Source organism: Berghia stephanieae, chromosome 3 (assembly GCF_034508935.2).
Source record: "Berghia stephanieae isolate SIO BIC M18660-M18661 chromosome 3, UCSD_Bste_1.3, whole genome shotgun sequence".
NCBI lineage: Eukaryota > Metazoa > Mollusca > Gastropoda > Nudibranchia > Aeolidiidae > Berghia > Berghia stephanieae.
Window position 1 is genome coordinate 106,000,893 of NC_088362.1, and position 26,937 is coordinate 106,027,829.

General features: G+C 36.3%; 1 protein-coding gene across 2 annotated transcripts; it reads left to right on the top strand.

The window, feature by feature from the left end:
- Positions 1–391: 391 nt before the first annotated feature.
- On the top strand, positions 392–26,937 carry LOC144969084 (uncharacterized). 2 transcript variants are annotated; one of them, XM_078908111.1, is made up of 5 exons: positions 392–536; positions 3,200–3,278; positions 5,447–14,066; positions 15,077–15,341; positions 19,715–26,937. In XM_078908111.1, exons 1-5 carry the CDS (start codon positions 528–530, stop codon positions 22,664–22,666), a joined length of 11,925 nt encoding a protein of 3,974 aa, XP_078764237.1. In that variant the 5' UTR covers positions 392–527; the 3' UTR covers positions 22,667–26,937. The 2 variants fall into 2 exon arrangements, with proteins under 2 accessions (XP_078764237.1, XP_078764238.1); XM_078908112.1 differs by having other exon boundaries at positions 441–536; positions 5,450–14,066.

The following is a 26,937-nucleotide window of genomic DNA, read 5'->3' on the forward strand; positions in this document are numbered from 1 at the left end:
GTCATTAAACAAACAAAAAATTCCATTACTACAATGAGCCCATAATGAATTGAGTTATCAGAGTTGCAAATACGTGCACATCGGCCTGGGGTATCCATCTTACCAACTTTTTATTTATTTATAAGAGTGCAATTTTTCAACAATATTCCTAAAATAAATCACTGGCTCTCAGGACGTGGGACATTTTATTAATATTTTTTTTTGGGGGGGGGGGGGTAAAATAACAGCAATACTCTCTCTCTCTCTCTCTCTCTCTCTCTCTCTCTCTCTCTCTCTCTCTCTTTCTCTCTCTCTATCTCTCTCTTTATAATAATTATTGGTCTTTGTTCAAATCCTCTTGCCGGGGACCTCATTTGCTGCCTCTCACCTTTTCATCTCCAACCCTGCCCTTGCCTTGGGCTTCGCGGCTTCGCTGTCTGCGAAACCCTACGTCATTTCCGCCACCCCAACAACACAGACAGACAACACAAACCGCCATCTCGAATAAAACTGCCCCAAAATTGTACATAAATTCTACTTTTAAAGTGATGGACCGGGTATGTAACTATTTGAATTTCATAAATTAAAGATGGATTTATTCATTAGGATTGTGTGACTTAAGGAACCGAAGATATATGCTGGTTTTTGAACCATAAAATTAAGTTCGAAGAGAGTCTGCCTCTCACCTCTCTTTGCCTGCGAGACTCACTCTCATGGTGTGTAATAGAGGTAATGATAATATAAAAAAAATACCCAATTCTTCATTCGCCTCCTCAGCTGTGTGGTGCATAAAATCAAGGCTCACCGAACAGTAGTAGCTTGTTGAATGACTAAAAGTAGGGGTTTGTTGTGAAAATTAAACTTTGTTTTGTTTTGAAGTGTGATTTGTGAGTTTGATTATTATCAATACTGTATACCACGTAATTTACAGTTAACTGGTTACAGTTACCGTTCTGGGAATTGGACGTTATTGATAATGACCACAATTTAATCAATTAATAATAATTAATAGAGGTTTATATTTAAATTAGTTAAACATTTGCCTTTAGATCCACAGAATATTTTCACTGGTAGTATTTTGAAAAACTTTTTTTCATGATAAAACTATCCGTTCAGAATTCTTACTTGTGGCATGGTTTGTCTTGAACTTGAATTGAAAAATGTTTTAGATTGACCTGGTGACTGTACTCGTGAAAATGTTTCTCCAACTCCAACTGAAAACTGCATGGATGGTCACATTGCTTTGAATGCTCATTAATTTGTGTTACTTCAATGGCTTAGCATATCAAACACAAGTTATCATAAGGATACCTCAGCCTCAGTTATAACTAATTTTGAAAATGCCTGTGATACTGTGAATTTTGCCATGTAAAACATGGCACAATATTCCACTCTCACAATCGTGCGGCTATGTGGTCTTGTGGTATGACACTCGCTTTCAGATCGGAAGGTCCTGGGTTTGAGCCTCGTTCGGCGCATAGTTAAGTTAAGTCCTTGGGAAAAGCTCTTTACTCACATTCTTTCCCCGTACTCAGCTGTAAAATAATCACCTGGCCGTCAACAGCATTGTCTCTTTTTAAAACATTGTAATATTTCGCCTAACAACAGGCGTCATGTCCCGTCCTAAATGTTAAATGTTGCTGTTGGGTAGGGACCCCTAGTAGAGTGCTTTGAGCACGTTTAGTGGATATCGCGCTATATAAAAGCTCAATGGCTAAGATCAAATTTCTTTCAAAAAATGAATTTAGACCTATCTGATAACATTAACTGACCAAATTTTCGTCAAGAGAACAGTAGTATCAGTGCAATGCAAGTCTGGCTTTATTGACGCCCAGGTCATATTGGTAAAATGCTCTCTTGAACTTTAACCCTTGTAGGCATGAGTTTGAGTATGATACATGTCGAGTGAGAATAGAGTAAACTGTAAACTTTATCTCCCATTTCCATGATTCAAATCTTGTCAAGTTCTAATTACAGTATTTTAAAAAGATGAGATTCATATGAAATATGCAAATGATGATGATGATGATGATGATTATTATTATTATTATTATTATTATTATTATTATTATTATTATTATTATTCTAATAGTCTCTTTTGTCATTTCAGATTTTATGTCTTTTTGAATTATTATTTCTTTAATTCATTTTCTTGTTTGGTTATAAGACTTAATGTGCCACTTCTATATATCAAAACTGATAAAGATTGTCTTCTTTTTCTTATTGATAGCCATGCAAGACATCTTGAATCAGGTGTGAATGAGTTCCTGGCTCCAGGTTGTGACGTGTATTATGAGTTACAGTACAAAACAGGCAACTGTTACTGTATGAAATGGAAATAATATATGGTTTTTATTATGGCCTGCTGGGGAAATAAACATTGTGCATGATATGAATCCATGGAAATGCACTATTTAAGTTCATATTTATTTATTAAAATTCATCCGATACATTTTTACTTGTAATCGAAATATATGAGAGAGTGTATGTATTATAAATATCATGATTGGATTGTAAACTGTTACGAGACAATATTTATTAAAATCAACCATTGAAATGTTAAGAGATGTTTCCAATGTTAATTTATAATATACTGTTACCATCCATTATGGCTATATCTGACATATTTGTATCACATAAATATTTGATAAATAAACTGAAGGATTGACATCTATCAGTTTCTTTTGAAATTCAAAGTGAAACTGAACATTTATATTACGTAAAAGTTTATGCTGAGCTTTTCTATAGGTCTAAATCATCTTTTTATTTTAATTTCTTGTTGAGCTTGAGATTGAATTATGGTACTCCTTCATTTCAAGCTAGCATTTCAAGTCTGTTGTCATGTAGCATTATCTTGCTAATTTTTATACTCTGTGTTTAGAAACTGTAATAGCTTATTCATTTTTTGAATCAATAACAATTGTAATGAAATTATGAATCAGTTCCAACGACAAAGGTTGATAAGATCTAATTCTGAGTTTAAGATTATATATTGAAATTTGATGAAATATTGAAATTATTTGAATTGCTTGCCTGCTCTTTCCTCATCTAAATATTTCTTGCATTTAATTTTCTATTAATTTGATTTAATTTTTAAAATTCTCAACTGCTTTAGGGATCGCATAAATATCTTGTTTAAAGGCTGCTTTTGCAAACTGCATTTTATTGAATGTCATAAAAATCCATTACTATATATTTACATTTGGTTTTTGCTTTTCAGCGTAAAGATCATAAAGGTGACCCTCAGCCAATGCGAGATGGCCGAATGAGCAGAAGAGAAAAAATTAGAAAGGCGGATGGTATGTTGGATTATTTTTTATTTTTTCCCTTCTTCTTACTGTTGATTTGCAAAATATACAAATTATTTGCCACATGACTGGCAATACTCAAGTCTTCACAAGTTGTACAGCTGCCTGTTAAATGGAATTCTGAGCATAATACAGTCCAAGCTGGTTAATTGAGACAGCTCGGTTCCTGAAATATCGTCCTAATTAAGCGGCAGCCTTGAAATGGAGCATTCAGATTTACCTTAATCTACATTTAATAGTGAGGGACAGATCTAACTGCACAAAACAATTAACGAATATGCCAAACATATTAAAAATGCATTGTCCACCCATTAATCAAACCAACCGTTTGGGGGTGGTAGCCATCCCCTATTACCCATCACACCATTGGTCAGTTTACCTGTGAACCTAGCTTCGTGTTCATTGATCCATGACCATGAACGTGACAATGGCAGTCGATTACTCTGTGATAACCGCGGTTTGATTACCCACCCGATTGATTGGCTGTCGCAATATACTCTAACAAGGGATTCTGGTAATATTCTGTTGTTCACATCTCTGTGATGAACTGTTCCACACACCTGGTAGACAGTCCTGTTAGACTAATTTCCTTTTTATGAATAATTGTTTTAAATGATTGAAGACAACGAAAAAGTTCTTTTATGGGGATGGTCATTGTCAAATTTTGTCCCCATTACGCGGCTGGAATTTGGAAAGAAAGTAGTATACAGAAAATAATTCCGATCTCGAGGAATCGTCCCAATTAAGCGATATCCCCATTACCGGCGTGGACTGTATTTATGTTTGAATGTTTGGGGTTTCAGTAGCTTAATTGAAAGAGCAGACCTGCCAACTTGAAATTGGAAAAATTCATAGTTTTAAGGGGTAATGAATGACATAGTAGACCTAACTACTTTTAAGAATTACCAATTTGTATTTAAATACATTCGATAAATGCTTTGAACTTGTTTGTATACTGGCTCTGGCAACCAAATTTTTTCAAGAAGTTTATTGAATTAAAGATCTTTATATAATTAACAATTAGGGCCCGAAAATTCATAGTTCTACGAAATGTTCGCAGTAGTAAGCAGGTCTGGCAAAGCATTTGACCCATTTGACTCTATCTGATGCTAATATATTCAGACTGATTCAAATAGGGAGCAGATTGTTGCCGCCCTTTAAAACCAATCCTTGTCATAACAAATGGCTCAACACACGGGTGTATCTTGAGAATTGGCTTGTGTCTCACCTTTCCATGATGTGGAGCTCTCATATTTTGCTAATTTTGGACAATATATATGCAAAACAAGAGTAGTTTTTTGAAGTACCAATTTTATGTATTGACTCTATTATTTTCTACCATAAAGCAACATTTTTGGCTTTTTTTTTTTTTGTACGATAGAAAAGGTATTCACTGTCAGGGAATGCTAAAATTTTGCCTATTACTATTAATGAGATTTCCAAGATGGCTGCTGTTGTCATGTGACCTAATTTGCATATCTAATTATTTTGAAATGTCTGGACCATCTATTTGGTCGTCCCGAAAGTTTCATTGTTTTATCTTTCCCAATTCCAAAGTTATGATTTTTAAAAACTGAAACCCAGCAGGTTAAGGGTTAAATTTATCTTTAAAAGCTATTTAAAATCTCTGCTGTTTGTGAAAGGCCCGAAATCATGCATCACAGGGGTTTCACCCGGAGAACTCTGCGTCTGCAATGAGCAAATTATTTTGATTAATACTAATACTTTTAATATCAAATTATTGAAATTTGAAATCCACCAGTTCTCATTTTCTACATTGCTGTGAGCTCAGTTAACTACCATTTGTATCAGCTCTAATTACTGTTTGTAATTTTCATGTGTAGTCAGTTGATGTACCATAGCAAATTGAGATGTTTTTTTTAAAGATAAAATATTATTTTTATTTGTATATTAACTAATGCAAATGTGTGTGCAGTAATGAATTTTTAATCTTCTTATTGTACGTTTTTTTCATTTATTTGCATCCTCATAAAGTGGTCACATCATGGCCATCTTTTGCTTTAAGAAGCTTCATTCACCCCTTAAAACAGTGATTATTTTTGTTGACGTTTGTGATAGCTGAAAAGTTTTTAGATGATTATTTAAAATTTTAATTGATTAAATAATTATTTTTATATTTTTTATATTTTTTTTATCAGCAGGTAAACAACATAAAGTCACCAAGAAGTGTGTCAGAAATGTACCAAAGAGAAGCCTGATTTCTTCAACTTCAATTGATCCAAATACATTTTCATCTGTTGCACTCAGGAAATCTGAGGTCTCTGCTGCCACAGAGTTACGCAGGTTAGCTACTACACAAGGCTTTTGGTCAGAGCACCATTCCAGAGGCACTTTGTCTTTCAACAGATCTAACTTGTCGCGAAGGGTACTCTTTCAGAATTTAAAAAAAAAGAAAAACTTGAAGACCATAACAGACAAACATTCAACTCAACACGACAACAAGCCTTCAACTTCCAATGTAGACATTAAGAAGACAGTAAAATCAAATCAGAACAATAACAAAGATTTGAAGGACGCTTCTCTTAAAGCCTTGAAAAGTTTATCAGAGTTGAAAAGGTTACAAACCACAGAAGGTTTTTGGTCACCAAGTTATACAAGTCTTGTAGCCCCAGCTTCAGACCCTTCACAGAAAGACAAAAATGAATCTTCTAACAAGTCATCTTCCCTTTCATCAACAAATAGCAACACAAAACTGAAACGTTTAAAAACTACAAAGGGCTTTGGAGCTGAAGTTCCTTCACCTCCTGTTCAACATCCACCACAAGATGATAAGCTTTCGTCTTTGACTTCTTCGCTTGATCGGGTTACCAGAAAAAGTGTAGGGAAATTGGATGTCTCAGAGAGTGATAAAATTTCTCAGAATTATGATGATAAAAGGTCTCCTACAGCTAAAATACTTTTGAATAATTCTAACTTAAGAAGAAAAAGTAAAGCTTTATTACCAGGATTGTCAAAAGTGAATTTTAAAAAGGGTAAGCCTTTGTCTTTACAGTCAGAAAGTAGGGAAGAAAAGAATGAGCAAAGGAATCTGCGCAATAAAAATAAAGAACTCACAGAGGTGACAAAAGACCATGATGCCCCTGTGAAATATTCTGCAGTGACTAGACCTCTTAAAAAAGAACATGAACCTTCAATAGTGTCTCCCAAAGAATCAGAGCAAAATTTGAAAAGCAAAGAGAGATCTCCAAGGTTTCAAAGGCAGAGAAAAGAGCCCATAAATAAGCCTCAAGAGGAAGTGCAGCAGCATAAATCTCAGAGAGAAGAATTTTCTGTTCAGAAAGAAATTGATCTAAAGACCCAGAGATCTGCGAAAAAGAATATTGATAATGTTCACTCTTCAGTAACAGAAAAACTTACAGAGGGTGATCTTGCACCAGGAACCAGAGATTCAGAAATGGAGGTGGCACCTCCTGTCTCTGTTGTGAAAAGAAATCAAGAGAAATTACATAAAATTCCTGTTAGTGTAAGAAAACTAAAGGGGTCTAATTCGCCAATATCTTTTCATCTGTCTAATTTTAATATGTTAGGAAGAAAAAGAAGAACGGGAAAACAAAGTGACTCTCCACAGAGTCCCCCAAGTGCAAAAAGATTGCGATTTAACACCAAAAGTGTGCTTAGGTCAGCAGAGTGTAAACCGATTGCCAAGTCTTCTTCAGAATGTGTTGTGAAGCAAGTCCCTTTATCATCATTTGCATCAGACAGTCATATCGAGAACAAGTGTAAACCTGACTCTTCAAAGCAGCCCATAAAGAGTAGCACTACCTCTCAGAAATTGAAAGATGTACATAATGACAATTTATTAACACCAGTGAAAAGAACTGTACCCAAACATGAATTAGAGATCTCAGATTTAGTGAAATCAACAGAATTGAAACGTTTAGAGACAACAAATGGATTCTGGTCATCTCCAGAAATGAGTGGTATTCTTCACTCATCCCCTCACAAGTTACGCCAGAAGAAGAGGATGAGAAGTCCACCCAAGTCACCCAATCAACATAAGAGTGTCTTGTTTCAACACTGTAAAAAGAAGCTAAAAAGTTTGAAAAAAGCTGTGGTAAAATCCCAAACTTTGTTACAGAAAGAGGATAGAAGTTTAGACTCGCCAGCTTTGACTCAAGATGATGTTGTTGCTCTGAAGAAGAAATTTGTGTTGAAGCAAAATCGTAGTAGGGAAATGATAAAACTTGGACGCAGTCAATATCGGTCAGCAACGCAAAATTTTACAGACGGGTCACGTTTAGCGTCTGTTAAAAAACATATTCACACAGGTAAAAGGCAAAAGAATGCCAGTGAGAAAGAGAAATCCAAGAATGTTGTCACTAGAGCATCTATGAGAAAAAAGTTGGAGAAAAAGTCTGTGTCTGTTGAAAATGACAAAAGTTCAAAAGTTTTGAATGATGCAGGTCCTGTAGAGACCCATTTAGTTGGAAATATTTTTGATATTATGAGTATGTCTTCTAAATTGAATATAATTCCATCCTCTGAAAAATCATTGGATAAGTCCATGTATGATTCAACAGATAAACAAATCCCAGCTTTATCAGACATAAAAGATGGAGAGAAGATTGAAGTAATGGATTTTATACATTCTCCAGATTTTGGGTGTAAGGAATCAACTTTGGTGAAGGGCGTTGATGAGAAGAATCTATCGTCAATAGAAACCAAGGAGGACTGTAAAAAGAAAGAGAGTATTGATGATAGGTCTGACGTAGCAGAAGATCTAGAAAAGCCGGCATGTTTTGAAAGCACTGTTTATGATGAATCGGGAGTGAAAGATTTAGAAATTTCAGAGAAATCTAAAAGCTGTTCAAGACACAGAGATACCAATTTGAAAGTTTCTGAAGAAGTTAATGTTGTAGATAAGGATATTAGAACCACAGTTGAAATCAGTGATGCTGCTGAGCAAACATCAGAAAATGTTAAACAAAATCAGTCCATTGTATTAGTTACAACTCATCATATGCAGGGAACAAAAGATGAGGCTGAAACACTACTAGATATGGAGGAGAGCTGTGAGTCAGAGCAAAAAGGATCTAAAATATCAGTGGCAACTGTGAGCAGCGACAAGTTGAACTTTCCTCCATTTGATGAGAATGAGAAGAAAGATGATGAGTCAGGAAAAGATAATGAAATTGCAATCAGAATGGAAGATGGAACATCTTCCCTCGAAAATCAGAAAGGTACATCTTCTATATTAGAAGTCGATCATGCTATTGAGGTTGAAGCACAAAATGAAGTTGAGGATGTTTTCCCAATTTCATCTGACACAACCACTAATTCTTCTGCCAACTCAGATTTGTGTGAAAATAGTGATAAAACAAAGCAGTCACAAAATCTGGACTCTCATCCCTGTGATGGTCTAGAAAACAAAGTAAAAAGGAACGAAGAAGAAAAGGATAATGTGGGTGATCCGTCAAATGTAGGGTTATCTCATTCTGAAGAAATACTTCAGAAAGATGAACAATGTGCAGTGTTGAATGAAACAAAACCAAATTCTGGTGAAAAAGGTTCATGTGTTAGTAAGCTGCTTGTATCAGATGGGGAGGAAATGGTTTCAAAATCTGTGCCTGAAAAAAGTGATAAATCGTTTTTGATGTGTGCTGATTCTGATGTTGATGGCAAAAATACAAAGGAAATCACTAGTGTTGATGATAAACAAACTGATGACGGTGGTATGTGTGCAGATATTTCAAATTCTGACAGTGCAATTCCATCTCAAAACATCTTGCTGGTTTCTGATATTGCTGAGAAGCAGGACAAAAATCAAAACTGTAATAAGAGGGCAGAATCGGTCACTAGGGAATGCCTCAGTGAAAAATTTGAAGTAGTTGAAAATGACTTTGAAATCAAAGGTGTCTCAGAAAAGATTGTATCATCTGAAGAGCATGATAATGAAATACCCCTCTCTATGAGCAAGCACATTGTTCAAAGCACTGAATGTAAAACCAAGAAATCAATTAGTCAAGTGAAGAATTTGAGAGGATTGCCAGAGTTAGTGCCCAGTAACTGCCCTAAAGATCCTCTCAGAAAAGTCAGGAAGCGCAAGAGGGTAAATAGATGGAAAAGGGGAGTGGTCAAGAGATATGATTTTTCTAAGTTGAAAAAGCCTAAACCAAAAGTATCTGCTGATAGCAATTCACCTCAATCCACCACCATGGTCAACAATGAAGATCATTGCAAACGTCAAGGATATCAAATTTGTAGAGGGAAAAATAAGAGAGGACAGCAGATGCTGAAGAGATTGACAACAGAAGCAAACTTTGGCTCCGCTCCACTGACAGATGAATTGCAAACCAGAACAAAAAGTAGACCTTTACTATGCCAAGATATGATAGATGGTCTCCCTAAAATTAGCTCAAAGGGACGAAGAGGTCATGTAAGAGGTAGAGGAATTGGTATCAAGCGATTGAATGCAGACCTTACTTCTGGTTATTTGTCGATAAAGATTTCAGAAAAATCAGCCCAAAATGTTTCTTCTCTGCCATTACCTGAATTGAAGCCACTTGATTTTACTGCCCCGGCTACGGGTTCTTTGGATGGACCGCCACCTGTTTTAACCCCCCAATTTCCTCTTAGTTTTGAGGCTTCTGTGAAAAGTTTCGTTGATGACATTATTGAAGATGAGGTTGTCAAGGAGTTTGTGGATGAGTCAAACTTTCAATTGTATTGGTCTGATGAAGATAAGAGTCCTGTAAAGATAGGAAGTCCTGTAAGGGAAAATTTGTCACAATTAGAACATCAGGCTTCAACTTCAACAGTTACACAGAAACAGCCTAAGAAGTTAAAAGGGAAAAGAGGAAAACCACCAGGGATAAAGGCCACGAAAAAGAGTCCTAAAACTGCAAGGAAAACTGTTTCACCCCGTGATAATTTGTATCAACCAAAAATTACAGAGCTTGTCAGAACCTTTGAATTCAGGAAGAAGACTACAAGGTCCCCCTTGGAGATGCTAGAAATGAAGAGAAGACAAGAGGAAGCTATGTATGATATGCAAGAACAGAAGAGGCAGGCAAGGCTTATTATTCTAAGGGAGAAGAGAAATGCAAGGCAATCTCCTGGGGCAGTAATTGACGAGCCTTTGTCTTCTGAAGGGGAGGAAGACTTTGAAATTAAGCCATGTTTTGTGGTTTTGAATGATTTTGTGAAAAAGCTCAGGTTAGATGGCATGTTTGTTCCAGGGTTTGAAGAATCAGAGATGAACTCAAGCCCAATAAGTATGGATTATGAGGACGATAAAAATGATGAGGACTGGTATGCTGATCTGGAGGACATTGAGGAAGAAAATGAAGATATTGGAGATCTTGACAGTAAAAAACGGCCTCAAATTCCTCGTCTAAAACTGAAAAGGGTGGTCCGAAACCAAAATATGACAGATCTTAAATCAAGGAATCTGGTCTCGCAATTAAAGTCACCAGATCAGGGACCACTGAAGATGGTTATTAAAACCGAGCCACCAGAAGAGTCTCAAGAACTTTTTTCAAAAGAGCAAATTGACCAGTCTGCAAAAATAAAACAGGTAGAATTACCTGAAGTAGCCCAGGCGACCGTTATGAATCAGAAAGAACAGCTTGAGAATACATCAGCTCAATCCACAGGAAATCTTCCAATTAATCAAATTGACTTAACTGAAGTAGAAAGAACAGGGTTTGTAGGAAGTTACCTTGATTTCCTCAAGGAAAGACCACCAGATGGTGTGACTTACAAGCCAAGAAAATTTAAAGTGCAAAAATCTGCACCCGATGTTTGTTTGAAAGAATCCAAAATTTCAGAAAGTCAAACTTCCATATGTTCTCCTAATATGCAATCTGCAGCTGCAGCGAAAACATCAGACTCTGCAAATATTAAGAATGTTGCTAGTTCTCCAGTGGATGTGGCACATTTTGAAAGTGAAAATATTCCTGAAATAGAATCTGAGACAGTCATAATTCCTCACCAATCATCATTAGAACAGACAAACATTAAAATTGTTAGTGAAGAAACCATCCCAAGCAAACAACCAGTGGTTTCAAGCACTGTCATCGATAAAGCAATGATATATCCAAGTACAGAATTGAATAAAAATCAAAATAATTCCGAAATATCAGTAAACACTCCTGTTGTAGGTGATATAGTCATCAAACCCACTGTTGTTTCTTCTTTAACAGACGTTGATATAACTAATGAGAATAGCATTTGTAATGAATCTGAACAATCCGGTCTCCCAATCAAAACGTTAAATAATGAAACTGTAACCACTTTGCGCTGTGCAGAAGATGAGACATCACCAAAAGTCCACAGTAAAGGCTCATTAGCTGATCCCAGCTCTGAAAGCGAAGCAATCTCTGCAGAGGTTAGTAAACAAAATGTAACAGTGTTGGCAAAGGATAGAGGAGAGTCTGCAGTTTTATTTACACAAGATGAAACCTTGTCCACAGCAACTGAAATAAGAATGTCATCTGTTACCGACATTCTCCCTGAAAAACATTCTGAAGGTGAGCAGGCTTTGAATGCAGAGCTCGATAAACAAAAAAATAAAACGGCCACATCTGATGAAAGCTTGTCTACAGTTTCAAAAGTACAAAATGAAATTACTATTGCTGCAATCTGTTCAGAAGTTGAAATGGCACCCACTGTTCCATTAATTCTTCCTGAAAAGCATGCCAAAAATGAGGAGACTTTGAATGCAGAGCTTCAACAAAATATTACAGTGTTGACAGATGAGGAAAGATTGTCTTCTGCTCCGATGGTACAAAATGAAACATTGTTTGCCACCGCAACGTGTTCAGAACTTAAAGTGGCATCCAGTGTACCTTCCATTCTCCCGGAAAAACTTTCTGATTTTGAACCCGAAGATAATGAAGCTTTGAATCTAGAGATTTGTGAAAATAATGAAAAGGTATCACATGATAATGAAAGAGTGTTGTCTGCTGCTCAAATTATACACCAGGAAACAATGTTGGAAGCAACATGTTCAGAACATGAAATTGAATCTTTTGCACCGTCCATTCTCCCCGAAAAGCATTTTGATATTGGACCCAAAGGTGAAGAGGCAGAAGTTTGTAAAAATGATAAGATATCACAAGATAATGATAGAGTTATGTCTGTAGTTCCAGTTTCACATAGTAATGCAATGTCTGTATCATCAATTCTTCCTGAAAAACATTCTGATATTGAATCCAGAGGTGAAGAGGCATTAAATGCAGAGCTTAGCAAAAATAATGAAAAAGTGTTGGCTAATAAAGAAAGAATCCTGTCTACAGTTCAAATTATACAAAGTGATCCAACGTCAGCAGCAACGTGTACAGAATTTGATACTACACCCACTGCATCTTCCGTTCTCCCTGAAAAACATTCTGATGTTGGACCTGAAGGTGAAGATTCTTCTAATGCAGAGCTTTGTAGGAATGATGAAAAGGTTTCATCAGATGATGAAAGAAAGTTGCCTGCAGTTCCAGTTCAACAAACCCAAACAATGGTAGCATCAGCATGTTTAGAACTAGAGAGTGCATCCAATGCACCATCTTCTCTCTCTGAAAAATATTCTGATGATGAATCCAGAACGGAGGAACCTTTGAATGCAAATGAAAGTGTTGTTCCTGTGAATAGTGAACCACAAAAGGAAAGCCAACAAGTTTCAGAATCCATAACATCTGTTCCAACCGCTCCAATATGTAAAACCACAGAGGGTATCCAAAAACAAAATTCAAACGCCATTATTTCTCATTCCAACAATAACAATGAGGACAAGTCATCCCCTTCATCTGACAAAGCCCTTAGTAATAGTCCAGTTCATTCCACAAGTAATAATCCTGTTGTTGAAAAAAATCCATCTTCAAAACTCAAAGTTATTTTACCTCAAGACCGGTTACCCTCCTCATTCCGTTACACTTGTAAAAGATGTGGTTTTACCACGCTTACTAAATTGACCATTGAATCACATATATACAGTCACATTCCAGGAGTCCAATTCCGATGCGCATCCTGTCAGTCAGAATTTAGTTCCATGGCAGCAGCTGCAACACATTTGAAGAACACCCATCAACTCAATCATCAGAAACTTCTTATCACTGGGTATCTGGACGAAGTTAATTTCTATGATAAAGCTGATAATCCTATAGCATTAGTTGAACAAGACAATCACACCCTCCCTACGGTCTCGCCTCAAGTCCCTCCAAGTACTGGTGGTCAATCTCCCCCTTTTATCATATCTGTGGTTGTAAACAGTGGTTCTGGGAATAGGGCTGTAAGAACAGGAAGTGCAAATCGTCGATATGTCTGCTCACATTGTGGATTTTCGACCAATGTCAAAGAGGATATTGAACAACACGTTTCAGATCTTCATTCAGCTCAAGGCCTTTATGCCTGCACTCTTTGTGACCAGTCCATTTATTCCTCTGAGGATGATATAGGACAACATTGTGCATCAGTGCACCCATCTCGTCCTAAGCCGTACAGAAAAATTCCAGATTTCTATGATGCTGATCATTTAGCAAAAATGACCCAGCAAAAGAGGAGCCAAGAGGAGCATGGCAGTCCAACTGCTGCCAACATTTACAGAGTAAGTTCTGTACTAGATGTAGGTGATGTAGACTCTTCCTCACCCGTGGATCACAAACTAAAGGCAAAAGAGTATCTTGATCTACAAGATGACTGGAAAGGCAAAGAAAGTGTGGAGGCAGACAGCACAACTGATGCTGATTACTCTGAAGAGACCTCTACCTGCAGTTACAAAGAGGATGCTGTTACAGAATCAACTCCTGACGTTATGACAGATAACAGGTGAGTTTATCAAATGCTTTCACATATCTATGTCCAACATTTGACTTCCAATCCTATTTCCATTTAAAAAAAAAAAGAATATCTCATCTCTTCCACTCCCCACACATATCCATTTTTTTTTTTCGGTACTGTTTTTTGGGGGGGGGGGGGGTTTCCTTTCTTTTTATAATGTTCTTTTGTTTACAAAATCCACTCTCGCTAAATACAAAATTCATTTTAGATTTTGTGAAGTGTACTGATTTTAAAATCCAGTGATCGACACACAGACATCGTAGCTTATCATTATAGACCAGGCAAATATAATTGTAGACTTGGAGCGAAGAGTTTTCAAGCATGCAATGACGGGCTCTGCCTTTCCAAGATAAACTACTGTTATGTGGTTGAAACTTCCACCGTAAATGGCTGGAAAAGTACATCAAATTTTACTACCCCCCCCCCCCCCCCCCCCTCCAACTATTTTTTTGGTTAGTTGTTCCACTATATCATTTTTTTCTGGTCCCAACGATGTCGATGTCGCTAAAGAGAGGTAGCTCTGTATATGAAATATTTTCATATGGTCTTTACGAGAGAAATTTTCAGGCTTTCTATTTTTTAAGCATCCCTGGTCACAAGATGCATTAACCTTTAGCTGTGAAATTTCAAATTATTTTCTTAAAGAACCAGGAATGTTTTACTGTAATTCACACACATTTAATACATGCACTATGTTATGGCTAGGTTTGTTTGTTTTTTGTTTTTCAGTTAAAATTATTAACTATAATAAAGCTGTTAATGTGAATAGACCAAAATAATTTTTAAGGAATTCACTGATGATTTTTTTATGGCAGAAAAGATGAATGCTCATCTCATATCAGGCATATTCAATAGAAATTACTTATTTATTGGTTATTTTTTTATGGGATCTACTAAAAATCAGTTACATTGTTGAAAGCCTCGATTCAGTGACCCATACTCTTTTAATAGATATGTGATTTGTCTTTCTTATTTATTTTTAAAAAATTCATTTATAGTCAAGACACCACTCATACTAGTCTTACTCAAGAAAGTGTGGTAGAAAGAGAAGCATCACAAGAGAATCAAATGCCTCTTCCTTCAAATTCTGAAGAGCTGATGGAGGTAGATGACTATATTCCCCCATTGCCAGAAGACTCAAATGAACATGTAGCTGAAGCAGATCAGGAAGATGGAACTTTGAACGTGAAGATCACAGAGGTCGTCAGTTTAAGTGAACATATAAAGATTCTGAATAACGTTCAGAACAATGGTGATGCTAAGGTAGGTTTTGCTTCTTTCTCTAATTGTTTAAAGAGTTATCTCATTTTCTTCCTTTTTACTGGCGTTGATATGACCTTACATTTGTTGCAAGCGCCTTGAAACCCTTAAATCCAAACAAATACCCTTCTCTTTCATGAACTAATTATGGGTTTTTAGGAAAATTAATTGCAATTTTTTGAAAATTTCTTGCAAATTTTGCTGTTTTTAGCTTGCAACTTTGGGATGTTGCTTTCAAAATTTGGGATTCTTCTTTGCAAAAAAACGCCATGTCAGAATATGTTACAGATATCAAATCTCGAATAATCAATCCGTTGTGTTAGGTAATAAATAGTATCACAATATGATTTGTGGTGATATTTATAGTTGTCGTTATCTTTTAGTTTGTGTCCCTCAACACATCATTCCAGTTATACGATTTATAATGTGTAATGTCACAGTCGTGTTAGATAGGTGGACAAGAGAGAGAGAGTGTGTTTACACTGTACCTTATAGTCGGTCAGACCTACCAACTATTACGAACAATTCTTAGAACTACGAAATTTTGGTTCCAATTTCTGAACTTCATGAGCATTTCTAAGTCACTAAGATGTATTGAAAATGAAAATTGCTACAGGACTACATTATTTGAGGGATTTTAAAGTGTTATTTACAGGTTTATTACAACCACCACCACACCATCATTCCCAACACCTCTACAGCTGCAACCACCATATCATCATCCTTATCACGACCTTACTACAACCACCATCACATCATCATCCCTACCGCCATCTTTTCTTACTACTACTACAATATGTTGTAATTACACTTTCAACTTTTGAAATTCCTCCAAGTGGTGTCTGAAATTATTGCTAGACACATTTTTGATTGCATCTCAGTAAATTTTTAATGAAATTCAAATTTATACGTTATCATCCCATAGATAGGTCTTGAACTCCCATTTTTGTGACCAGTCATTCTCACCCCTGAACCATCATGACATCATCACCATCTCTACCACCACTACAACAGCAACTATCACATCATCATCATCAGTAACACCATCTCCACAACCACATCATCACTGCTCTCATTGTAATCAGTACCATCTCTAGTGCAAGCACCACTATCACATCATCTTCCTGGTGGGATCTTTTGACTTACATGGATCAGAGTTGCTTTCTACCGTTGTCTTGGCTTGATCCTTTTCCTGGCCGGATTCATTGACAGGAAGGGAAACAATGAAATGTATAGTCGTTTTTGAGAGATGATATGTTTGTCCTCGTATATCATCTCTATCATCTCTCTTTTGTGTGACGTTAGATTTGTTGTTCTAAATTTTGTATTTCTCTCACAAGGATTCTGTGCTTGTGTCTTGGTGAGACTTTTAGTTGACCTCGTACTAAACTAACTACATTGATAGTTTGATCTTGGAGTCCATTTGTAAGCCCTTTTTGAACCAGTCACTTTTTCTCCGGTGCTTTTGATCTTACTTAAGTCTATATATTTTTACAGCCCCAAAAATATTTTAAGTGCCGCTGAAATGAACTACAAACATATACACGTGCACACACAAATCAATAAAATTCACTCAGTTCTTAAGTCTCGTTAATTTTTCACTTTCATCTTTCTGTACTCATCACTACATTCACTTTGAGCTCGCTCTCTCTCTCTCTCTCTCTCTCTCTCTCTCTCTCTCTCTCTCTCTCTCTCTCTCTCTCTCTCTCTCTCTCTCTCTCTCTCTCTCTCTCTCTCTCTCCCTCTCTCTCTCTCTCTCTCTCTCTCTCTCTCTGTCTCTCTCTCACTCTCACACACACCTGGGTGGGGTTCCTGACCTCCCATAGTGGGCAAGGGGGTACATACTATGTCTTTTATCCCCTTATATCTGTTTTCCAACATGCTTTCTGTCTCGGTCTTGGAATGAGGTTACTTTGTTTTGTCCTGGTCCTGGCCAGAGTCCTAACTGGAAGGGAAACGGTCAAATGCACAGTTATTGTTTTGGGAGATGATATTTTTTTCCCTTGTAAATCATCTCTCTGTTATGTATAAGTATATTTGTTATTTTGAATGTATAATGTAAGCATTTGAGTGTATTCCTCTTTGTGCCCGGATGAGTCTTTTAGGTGATTCAAACTAAGTACATTGGTGGTGTGTTCTTGGAATCTACATCTGATCCCTTTTTGTTCCGTTCCCCTAAGTCTTACTTTTTCTTGGGTGCTTTAATTGTAATTCTAGAACTTTTTACTATCCCATTTTCTTTCTTTTTACTGGCACTGATATAACCAAAATGTGATGCAAGCGCCGTAGACCCTTAAAAACAAATAAAACACACACACACAAACACACACTATCTTTCCTTCTGTCAGACAAACCTAAATCTATAAAGTGGATCATATCCTTTTCACATCAGCCATCATTCTCTCTTTTCACCTTCAAGTACACACCTTATCACCACCACTATCATCATCATCATCACTGCCACTACTACTACAACCACCACCATCGCAACACCATCATTTCATGAAGCACCACCATTACTACAACCACCTCCACCACATCATCATCACCATCATTGCCACCACCACTACGACATCATCACAACACTATCACCATTAAAACAACAATCACTACCACATCCTTACCGTCACTACTACAACCTCCTCCAACACAACAATATCACCACCACCACTTCTGCAGCCACCACAACCACATACATTATCATTACTGCCACCACTACAACAGCCACCATCATATCATTATTACCACACCTACCATTCATTTTAATATTTTATACGTCATAAATTGGTTTTGGAACTTTACTTGATTTGAAACAAGGGGTATTAGGATGACTATAGATCTCAATAGATTATATTTTGTTTGCAGAAATTCCTGTTTAAGCATTGAAATTGTTCGGAATTGTTTCTGAAATTTACGTGAGCCAAATTATAAGTTGGCGTCTCTGGTCAACTTGAAACAATGGGATGTGGGCATTAGTGAATCTGTGAATACGGGAGATGTATGTGGCGACTACCGCTACTACTACAACCATCATCACATCATCATCCTTACCACAACTACTACAACCACCACCACATCATTATCCCTGCCACTACCATTACTACAACCACCATGTTATAATTACACTTTCAGTTTTTGAAATTCCTCCGAGTGATGTCAGAAATTGCTGGGAGACACATTTTGGATTGCATCACAATAACTTTTAATGAAATTTAAATTTATAGGTTATTTTTGCATGGATGATCTAAACGCTGAAAAATGTCCTCCTTTTTAGTGACCAGTCATTCTCACCCCTGTATTTAAACCTTGTGAGGGTAAATTGTTGATTTTTAAAGTTAATTATAGTGTCAACAATTTTTATTTCCTAAAAATTAAGAATTTCACATTTTAAAGTCGTCAGGTCTGTATAGTTATAGTGAAGTTTTATTTATGTGACATTTGCATTTGGAAGAATATATAGACTTTTGAATGACTGTCATTGTATATGTATTGTACATGGAATGTAGATTACGTTGAAATGGTCTTAATTGCTTTAATTTTTGGGTTTTCAGAAAACTCTCCCTCCAAAATATTAAATGTCCCTAAAAATTTTTCAACATAGATCTCTTTAATTATTTTGATTTGAAGGTGGTGGCAATATGTATGTGTATCAATATCAGACTTAATTAACTTTAATTAAACACTTATTTTACTTTGTTGGTCGTGGCAATGTCACAGCACTAAGTGTTCCTTATTTGAGTTTTTGGAAAGGGGATGCTGTTGATACGAATTAAGTAAAAAAGCATTGGAACAGCAGGAGCAAGCAATGATTTGCAACGTTTGCTAATGGATTCATCATTTTCGTGTTTCTGATTCCTTTTTTGTTTCGAATATATAATGGTTTGCAAACATTTGAGTGTATTTCCTCTAAAGTGGGATCTTGTGCTTGTGTCTAGATGAGACTTTTAGTGATCTCTCAAACAAAGTATACTGATAGTATGCTCTTGGAATCTACGTCTGTTCCCTATTTGAACAATTCCCCTCTATCTTAATTTTTCTCATGTACTTTCAGTTGTAAATTCAGAATTATTTTCCTTCCTTGTCACTGGCGCTGAAATGACCTTAATATGTCTCAAGCGCCGTAAGACCCTTAAAATAAATTTCTCATTTTATTATTTTTTCTTTTCATTTTTTAAAAAGATAAATTATTACTATTTTTATGTAAGGCAACAATATTTTTATTTTTTGAGTTGCCATTTGGCATTTAATCGTAATTCAAATTATCTTTATGTAGGTTTAAATGGCAGATTCTATTTTTGATTGAAGTTTCGCTGTATTTTATTTTTGTCTTTATTTACAAATGATGTTTTTAACATTTTTTTTATTCAATTCAAAAGGCATCTTCAAGTACCATTGACGACATAGTAGACGATAATACAGATGCGGCTTTCACATCACCAGTATCAGTAAATAGTTTTGTAGAAACTGCAGTGTCTGTAATCAATTCAGACTCTGCTCTGATCAGTGATCGATCAAGCAAAGTCAAAACCCCAGCACAACAACCAGTCACAGCCACAGATACCATTGTAGACAACTCACTATCAACAGCAGTGGGAAGTTCTGCTGCTTCATCATTGACACAGAAAACGTTGCAGGACCAGCCATTATCACCATCACCTGTTGAAATAGTTAGCACTGCCAATTCAACCACTTCACAGGGAGTTCAGTCTGCAGAAGAAATACAAAAATATGCTTCCTCGTCTTCATCATCGGCCACGACTACATCTGAGTGTGAAATCAGTCCTGCGCAACTGTCTGGTCACAAAGAACCATTGCCACTATCATCACAGCCACAAACAACATTACCTGAAACATCATCATCGTCACTCTCATCATCATCATCAGGATTAACTCTGACATCTACTCCAGTATCCTCTCCTTCTCCCTCTCCCTCCACACCATCATCATCACTATCATCCTCTTTAAATTCGGGAGGTCTTCCCTTATCATATAAATGCAAAGCTTGCAAAGTTCATACCCCTTACCTACTCATGATGGTTAAGCATTTAAAATCTCGACACTCCAATATCCGATGCTTCTCCTGCCCTTACTGCAAGTCTAGTTCCAGTTTCATTAGTCAAAAGCAGTTGCGACACCATGTTCGTTCTCAGCACCCATCTAAAGTGGACAAAAACGAAATCTCCCTCTCCAGAGAAGCCAATAAACTTGTGGAAGCTATGGTGCTACCTTACAGTGATCAATGCACCCGAGTTGGCAATCGGCTAGTCTTGGAAGAGGACATACATACATGTACTCTTTGTTCTCTGCGAATGACTTCCATGCCTAATGTTTATGACCACCTTAAGGAGAAACATTCCGATTTGTTTGAGTTCATCTGTCCTGTTTGCCAGGCTTATAAAAGTAAATCACTACAAGATATCTCAAATCATTGCATATCTCAACATGAATCCAATTTAGATAAGGATAAATTCCATGTCTCAGTACCAAAGTACCTCTTTGTTGTTTTAAAATGTATTTCTTCAAATGGGAAATATATAGAGAAAGCACTTGCCCCAGTCACTTCATCAGAAACTTCATCCTCATCTGCATCCAAACCAGCAACGAACTCATCTTCTACAGCCCCATCAAAATCAACCACAACTGTTTCATCTTCATTACCATCAGCAGCTGGAATTGTATCGGCTGCAGCTATTACTACTACTGCCAATGATCTGCACTCACCACAGACCAGTTCAGTCCCTGAACAAAGTGGCAACAATAACAATGATATAACACCACAGTCTAGAAACGTTCAAATTAATAGAACTGGAGGTCTTAACTTAGCATCTTCAATACAAACTCAACTTGCCCTTGCTGTGCCCACACCTACAGGCACTATCATCTCTCCTCTCGTCGCTCTGCCCATTAACCCATCTGGAACAGCAGCAGGGTCCACTCCTACCCAGATACCAATAAACAGTTCCCTTTTTGATACATCATCTTTAGTTCAGGTCGCTATGGCCCCAAAACCTACCTCTTCATCATCATACACCGGCAACATTAACATTATAAATCAATCTTCATCAGCAACCAGTCAAACAGCTAAATTAACCAGCAAACCATCAAACTCTAAACCTAACAAGAATTCTGGAAACTTGCCTGTTCTCAATGTTCCTTCTGTTAAACAAAGGAGTGACTCGTTATCACCTTATCATTTCCTTCAAAGCCAAGTTGTTGCTGCTGCTACTGCCCCAGCTTCATCGTCATCATCATCATCTCTGTCCTCCCCACAGCAGGCAACAATGAGTCAATACAATGTCCTCACCTCTCAACCATCATCAACAGACCCAGATATCGAACAACTTCCAGAAAATGAGCCAAATCCAGATGCATTTAAAATTTTCAACTTGAGACCATCTGTGTCATCTGCCATGGCCCCCAAGATCTCACCCCCATCGGCACAGGCAATGACATCTAGTACTCCATCTGTCTTCCCACCTGTTTCATCCTCTTCTCTTGCATTAGGTTTCTTACCAGGACCCATAGCTGGATTCCCAGCTGCTATGGTCATACCACCAAATCTCGTTCACAATGCTTTTCCCTTTGCTGCTACTAATATAAGGCCAATGAACAATAGTGGCAGCAGTGGAAATAGTTCTGATTCTGCTTCTAATACAGGAAGTAATACGATGAACACAAGAGTTTATAGACCGATAGGTGTCAATCCCAGTCCACAACAACCATCATCGTCTGGATTTGACACTCTAGTGCAAGGAATTCCAGCACCAGTATCTGCTTTGCTTCCTAAGGGATCTAAGAAACCTCGTCAATATCAACAGCAAATTGAACAATCTTCACAACAGAAGCAGCAGCAGCAAATTGCCCATCAAACTATTCAGCCTGTTCATCAACAACTCTTGAGAAACATGTCACCTTCATCTATTGCTGCCAATTTCATGGCCCCACAGTCACTTGCCAGAGCTGGAGTTGCAGCAAAAGCACCCCCACCACCAAATGTTGTACCAATGGAACACTTGCAATACAATCAGCGACTCCAAAACGCTTGGCAGTTTCAGATGAGGTCACCGTTCCCTCAGTTGCCCCAGGAGCTCACGTCACAGTCTCAAGCTTCTTCTCCCGGTGCCCCTGGCTTGGTTGCAACAGGTCAAGGGTCATTGTCAGCAGTTTCTGGTCAAAGCTATCAAGCTAAGAAAGGCAAGCGAAGTAGCCAATTATACCAGTGTCCTTATTGCCCTCATTTGGTAGAGCTTCGAGCTTTGGATGTGGCCTCTCATATTCATCAGGTTCACCCTGGAAAACAAGTTACTTTCCAGAAAATTCCTGGTTGAATTGGTGGACTAGAACCCATTCAAGCCAAATGCACAGCAAATGAATGTTAAAACTATCATCGCCATTTGTTTTTTGTTTGTTTTTCTTTTCATTTTTTCCCCTATGTCCTTGTTTACCTTTGCATTTTGAGTCCAAATACTTGAAGGATTGTATTTTTTTATTATGCAGTGTGAAATAGAAAATTGTAAAGTATTTTGCAAGACTTTATTATATTTTATCTTTACAACATGATATAAATGTCAAAATTTTGCACATTCAATCGTCCTATTTTGATTATCAATGAGCAATGCACCGTTTTCAGTTGCACATGCTAAATATCTCTCGAATTTTCATTTTCATAGATTGAAAAGAAAAAACAACCGTATTGTTGGTGTATCTAAAGCTTAATGAAACAAGCCTATTATTCTGCTGTAATATAAACTCTTTTTTTTTTTTTTCATTCTGGCTGGAAAATTTATACCCTAAATATGGATGGATTTAAATGACCCTCCAGCTTGACAGAAAGCCGACTGAGGCATTGAAGATATTTAGTTAAATGAGGGTTATTTGAAGAAATTTTCTGGCCAAAATGAAACCTTTTTTTCTTCCAGTATCAATCAATGAAAATTTCAGATTTGTATTACAATATATGCAGGAACTTGTTGTCATTGAGTAAGTTAGTGTTTGGTATTGCCAGTCAGATTTTCATGATAATGAATGGAAACAAATATTTTGTCGGTGTAAGTGTAAGGTTTAAGTTTACATCTTTGAGTTTGTTTTCAGTCATAATTTTTTTAAATTAATTGACGAGTGGAAAAACAATGTTTTGTAGTTTGTAGGTTTTTTGTTGTTTTTTTTCTTCTTCTTTTTAATATAGCTAGTAACTATGAATATGAATAAATATTTTGACTAAGTTTTGTCATCATAGAATGAAATTGGTGTCACCCATAGAGGTGATTAGTTTTCACAAAAATAGACCGTAAGAGTTACGCATAGTTCTGTGCTGGTATGAATTGCTTTGACTGGTAGAATTGGTTAGAATTTTACTGAAACGCATTCATCTATAAGGTTGTCAGATTAAATGCTACTGGAGCATCCCAACATTGCTTTTATTTTATTTTTTGAGGTTTTTTTTTAAATTTTTGTTTATTAAAATCATAATCCTCTTTGTCAATTCATCAAAGGATAAGGGGATAGGATGTTTCTGATTTTACTCCCAACTGAATGTTTGGGAGCATAGATTTTATATGACACTGTGGCATATAGGGTAATTTAGGAGACTCTTCCTTTTAAACCGTTATTTTCCATGTCTAGTTCCATCTCATTGAATTATTAAGTTTGTGACTGAGCTGGTTCTCCATCTGTTTGATTCTTTGGATTATTATATTATTTTGATTTTACTTTTGCGTGTGTATGGGCGGGGTGGGCATGAAATTCCTATGAATTCAAATGAGGAGGAGAAAAGACTACTTAGAGATTATAGTCTTTAAGATGTATTCAGATTTAATTACCCATCTCGAGTTGTTATTATATTAATCTATATGCTCTTTTCTGTTATTTTTGTATTTCTTTTGTACTTATTGATTAATTTCATAACATTTTTTTGGCTGGTTCTGATTGTTTCTTGGGTACACTTGTACTTCATATTATTATTAATGAATGTTGTTATTTTATGCAATTTGTATATAGATCTAATTCATTGATGTGTTGATTAGGATATGTGTATTCCAATTATTCTTAGTCATTCTGGGTAATTCATTGCTATCTATGCATTTATCAACGTCAAATTTATGAAGAGAAATAAGATATTTTTACGGGCTATTTACACGTGATACCCTTATAGTGTTTGATTTTTGGATATAAAATTGAAGTTATGTAATTTTCATTTTTCATCTCACTTAGGTTACCGAAGACATAACTTTCTAGTTAAGCATATTCTTCCCCCTTGCAGTGACGCTCATTTTGCTGATCACCAATAATAACTTTTACCTGAGAAAACGGATATCCTGCGCTTGAAATACCAGCAGCAACACTGTTGCTTCCATTGTTGCCCATGATTCTTTTCATGCATTAAATGGTCACTGGCAAAATATTGAAATAACTGAATTGTATACTGTAACTTCAGTTATAAACAATGAGATACCCTTTCATTTGAATCAAAACGTCGTTCAACGGAACGGAACATTTGTAAGTTAGACCCATCCAAGATTAAACATTGTCTATTAGCAATACCCAAGATTATTAAGGCAATGACAATGGCCTATTTTTATAATGTGAATGCTTCCTATTGGTATTTTTACTAATAATAATGATGATGATGATGATAATAATATTAATCTATTCTAATTTTTACGGATTGATATACGAGTAATTTAAAAACCTTTCTTTAATTAAGGATAATTCTGTCCCCCATTGACTCAAGTGATTATATTATAAAATCAACTCGGGCATTATGATCAGTCCTTTCTTCATGTTGGGAATTGCTATCTGGCCGCCCTTCGTCACTTGATATGAATTGGCAGATTGGCTTTTACCTCCAATAGTTGCATGTATCGTGCATTCGTTTTAACAGCATATTTCAGGTTTGTAAAACATTTCTACTCGGATTTTGATAATTTATGGAATAAATAAGTACGAGTGAACACATTATATTTTATCTGAATACGTTTATCTACAGAAAACTTATTTAGGCCATGGTTAAACTCATATTTTATCCGTTCAATTGAAAGAGAAAGTTTGGCAACAGACATTAGTTTCTTCCAGTCATCTGCTAAACGATTGAACACTGTATTTAATATTTAATTCGGCAATTTATGTAAGCGTACTGCATCTAAATCAATACTTTTACCCCTTTGTGTTTTGTTGCATAATTATATTTCAAGATGAGTTCTAAGGGCCCACTGATGTTCAGCCTCAGCTCATTTTTGTTTCAGAACTTAAGTTTTATTTTTAAGGCACGCATTAGTTCTCGGTCATGAAGAAGAAACTGCCCCCCCTCCCAGAAATGTTCATTGGTTTCTTTCATAGGCTTTAAGTGAAGCACCAAGGCAGTCTACTAGTGATATAAGTAATGATAATAATAATACAATGATCATCATCATAATCATTATTGCCGTTGTTGTTATTATTGTTATTATTATTAATAATTACTATTATTATTTTGTTAAGTTTATATCATTAGTATTTGTTTTTATTAATAATTGATATGCGTTGTTTTTGCGGGATAGAGTTCCCGTGATTTGATGGGACTATAAGTAGTTTCAGACAAGATACACAATAGATTGCTTTGGGATGATATACTTTTGTTGTCTGTTCCAACTAGTCCCTTGAGTCTTTCATTTCCTCGTTAGCATGGACTAACCCATCAAATCACAAGACCATTACATCATTTTCTGTTGTTGAAAGCGCCATCGGTGTCGCAAGTGCCGGAAAACTCTTTAAAATAAACAGTGTTGTGCACTGACTAAAAGCCTCTGTTTAAATTTTGACCAAAGGTCAATGTCTGAACTTGTCAATAATTTGTAAACCTTGAAGTCTTGGGTTTAAGAATGTTTGACAGGGTAATAAAAAAATCGGTCCAAAATGAAATAAAAGGTCAGTTTGCAGCAAACGTGATGTAATATTGTTTTATACGTAATTCTAGTGCTGCTGGGCAGTATCCATTGGCTTTCTGTCCCTGACCCCTAAAACCTTGTGTCCCGTGTTGTTGCGTTCAAATTAATAGTAGTAAGTTTGATGAATTGTAGCTTATTGCAAAATTTTGGTGCTCAATAAATAAGTAATTTATCATTAGGACAACACATGTGTATATAATGTGTTCTACATTCTCTGAAAGCATCGACTCAGGCCTAGCCTGTTGTATCTGTTTTATGTAACACAAGACATCTGTGTATAACTTGTCAGGATAGCCACTTTGAAAGGTATATTATATATATCAGAGAAATGAGAAACAGTTTGCTTTTAATTGTGTGCAAAATGTGTACAACATGATACAACCTTTTTACCGTGTCTTTATAATAAGAGAATCATTTGAGAGATGCTATACCAGTCAGTGTTTATGTTTAGTTGTTGCCATAACCTATGATTAAGTTGAAATGTATGTGTTGACTTCCCTGGTTGTTGTCCGAGCGGCCTTGAATATCTTTGTATGTAATTGATGTCATTCAGTCATATCTCATTCATTATCTCTATATTTGAATGGTTATTGTATACGCCATACAAATTGTTTTGTGGCACCCACGAATTTTTGTACGGCAATGCTTGTAAATTATAATAAAATGTTTTACTTCAA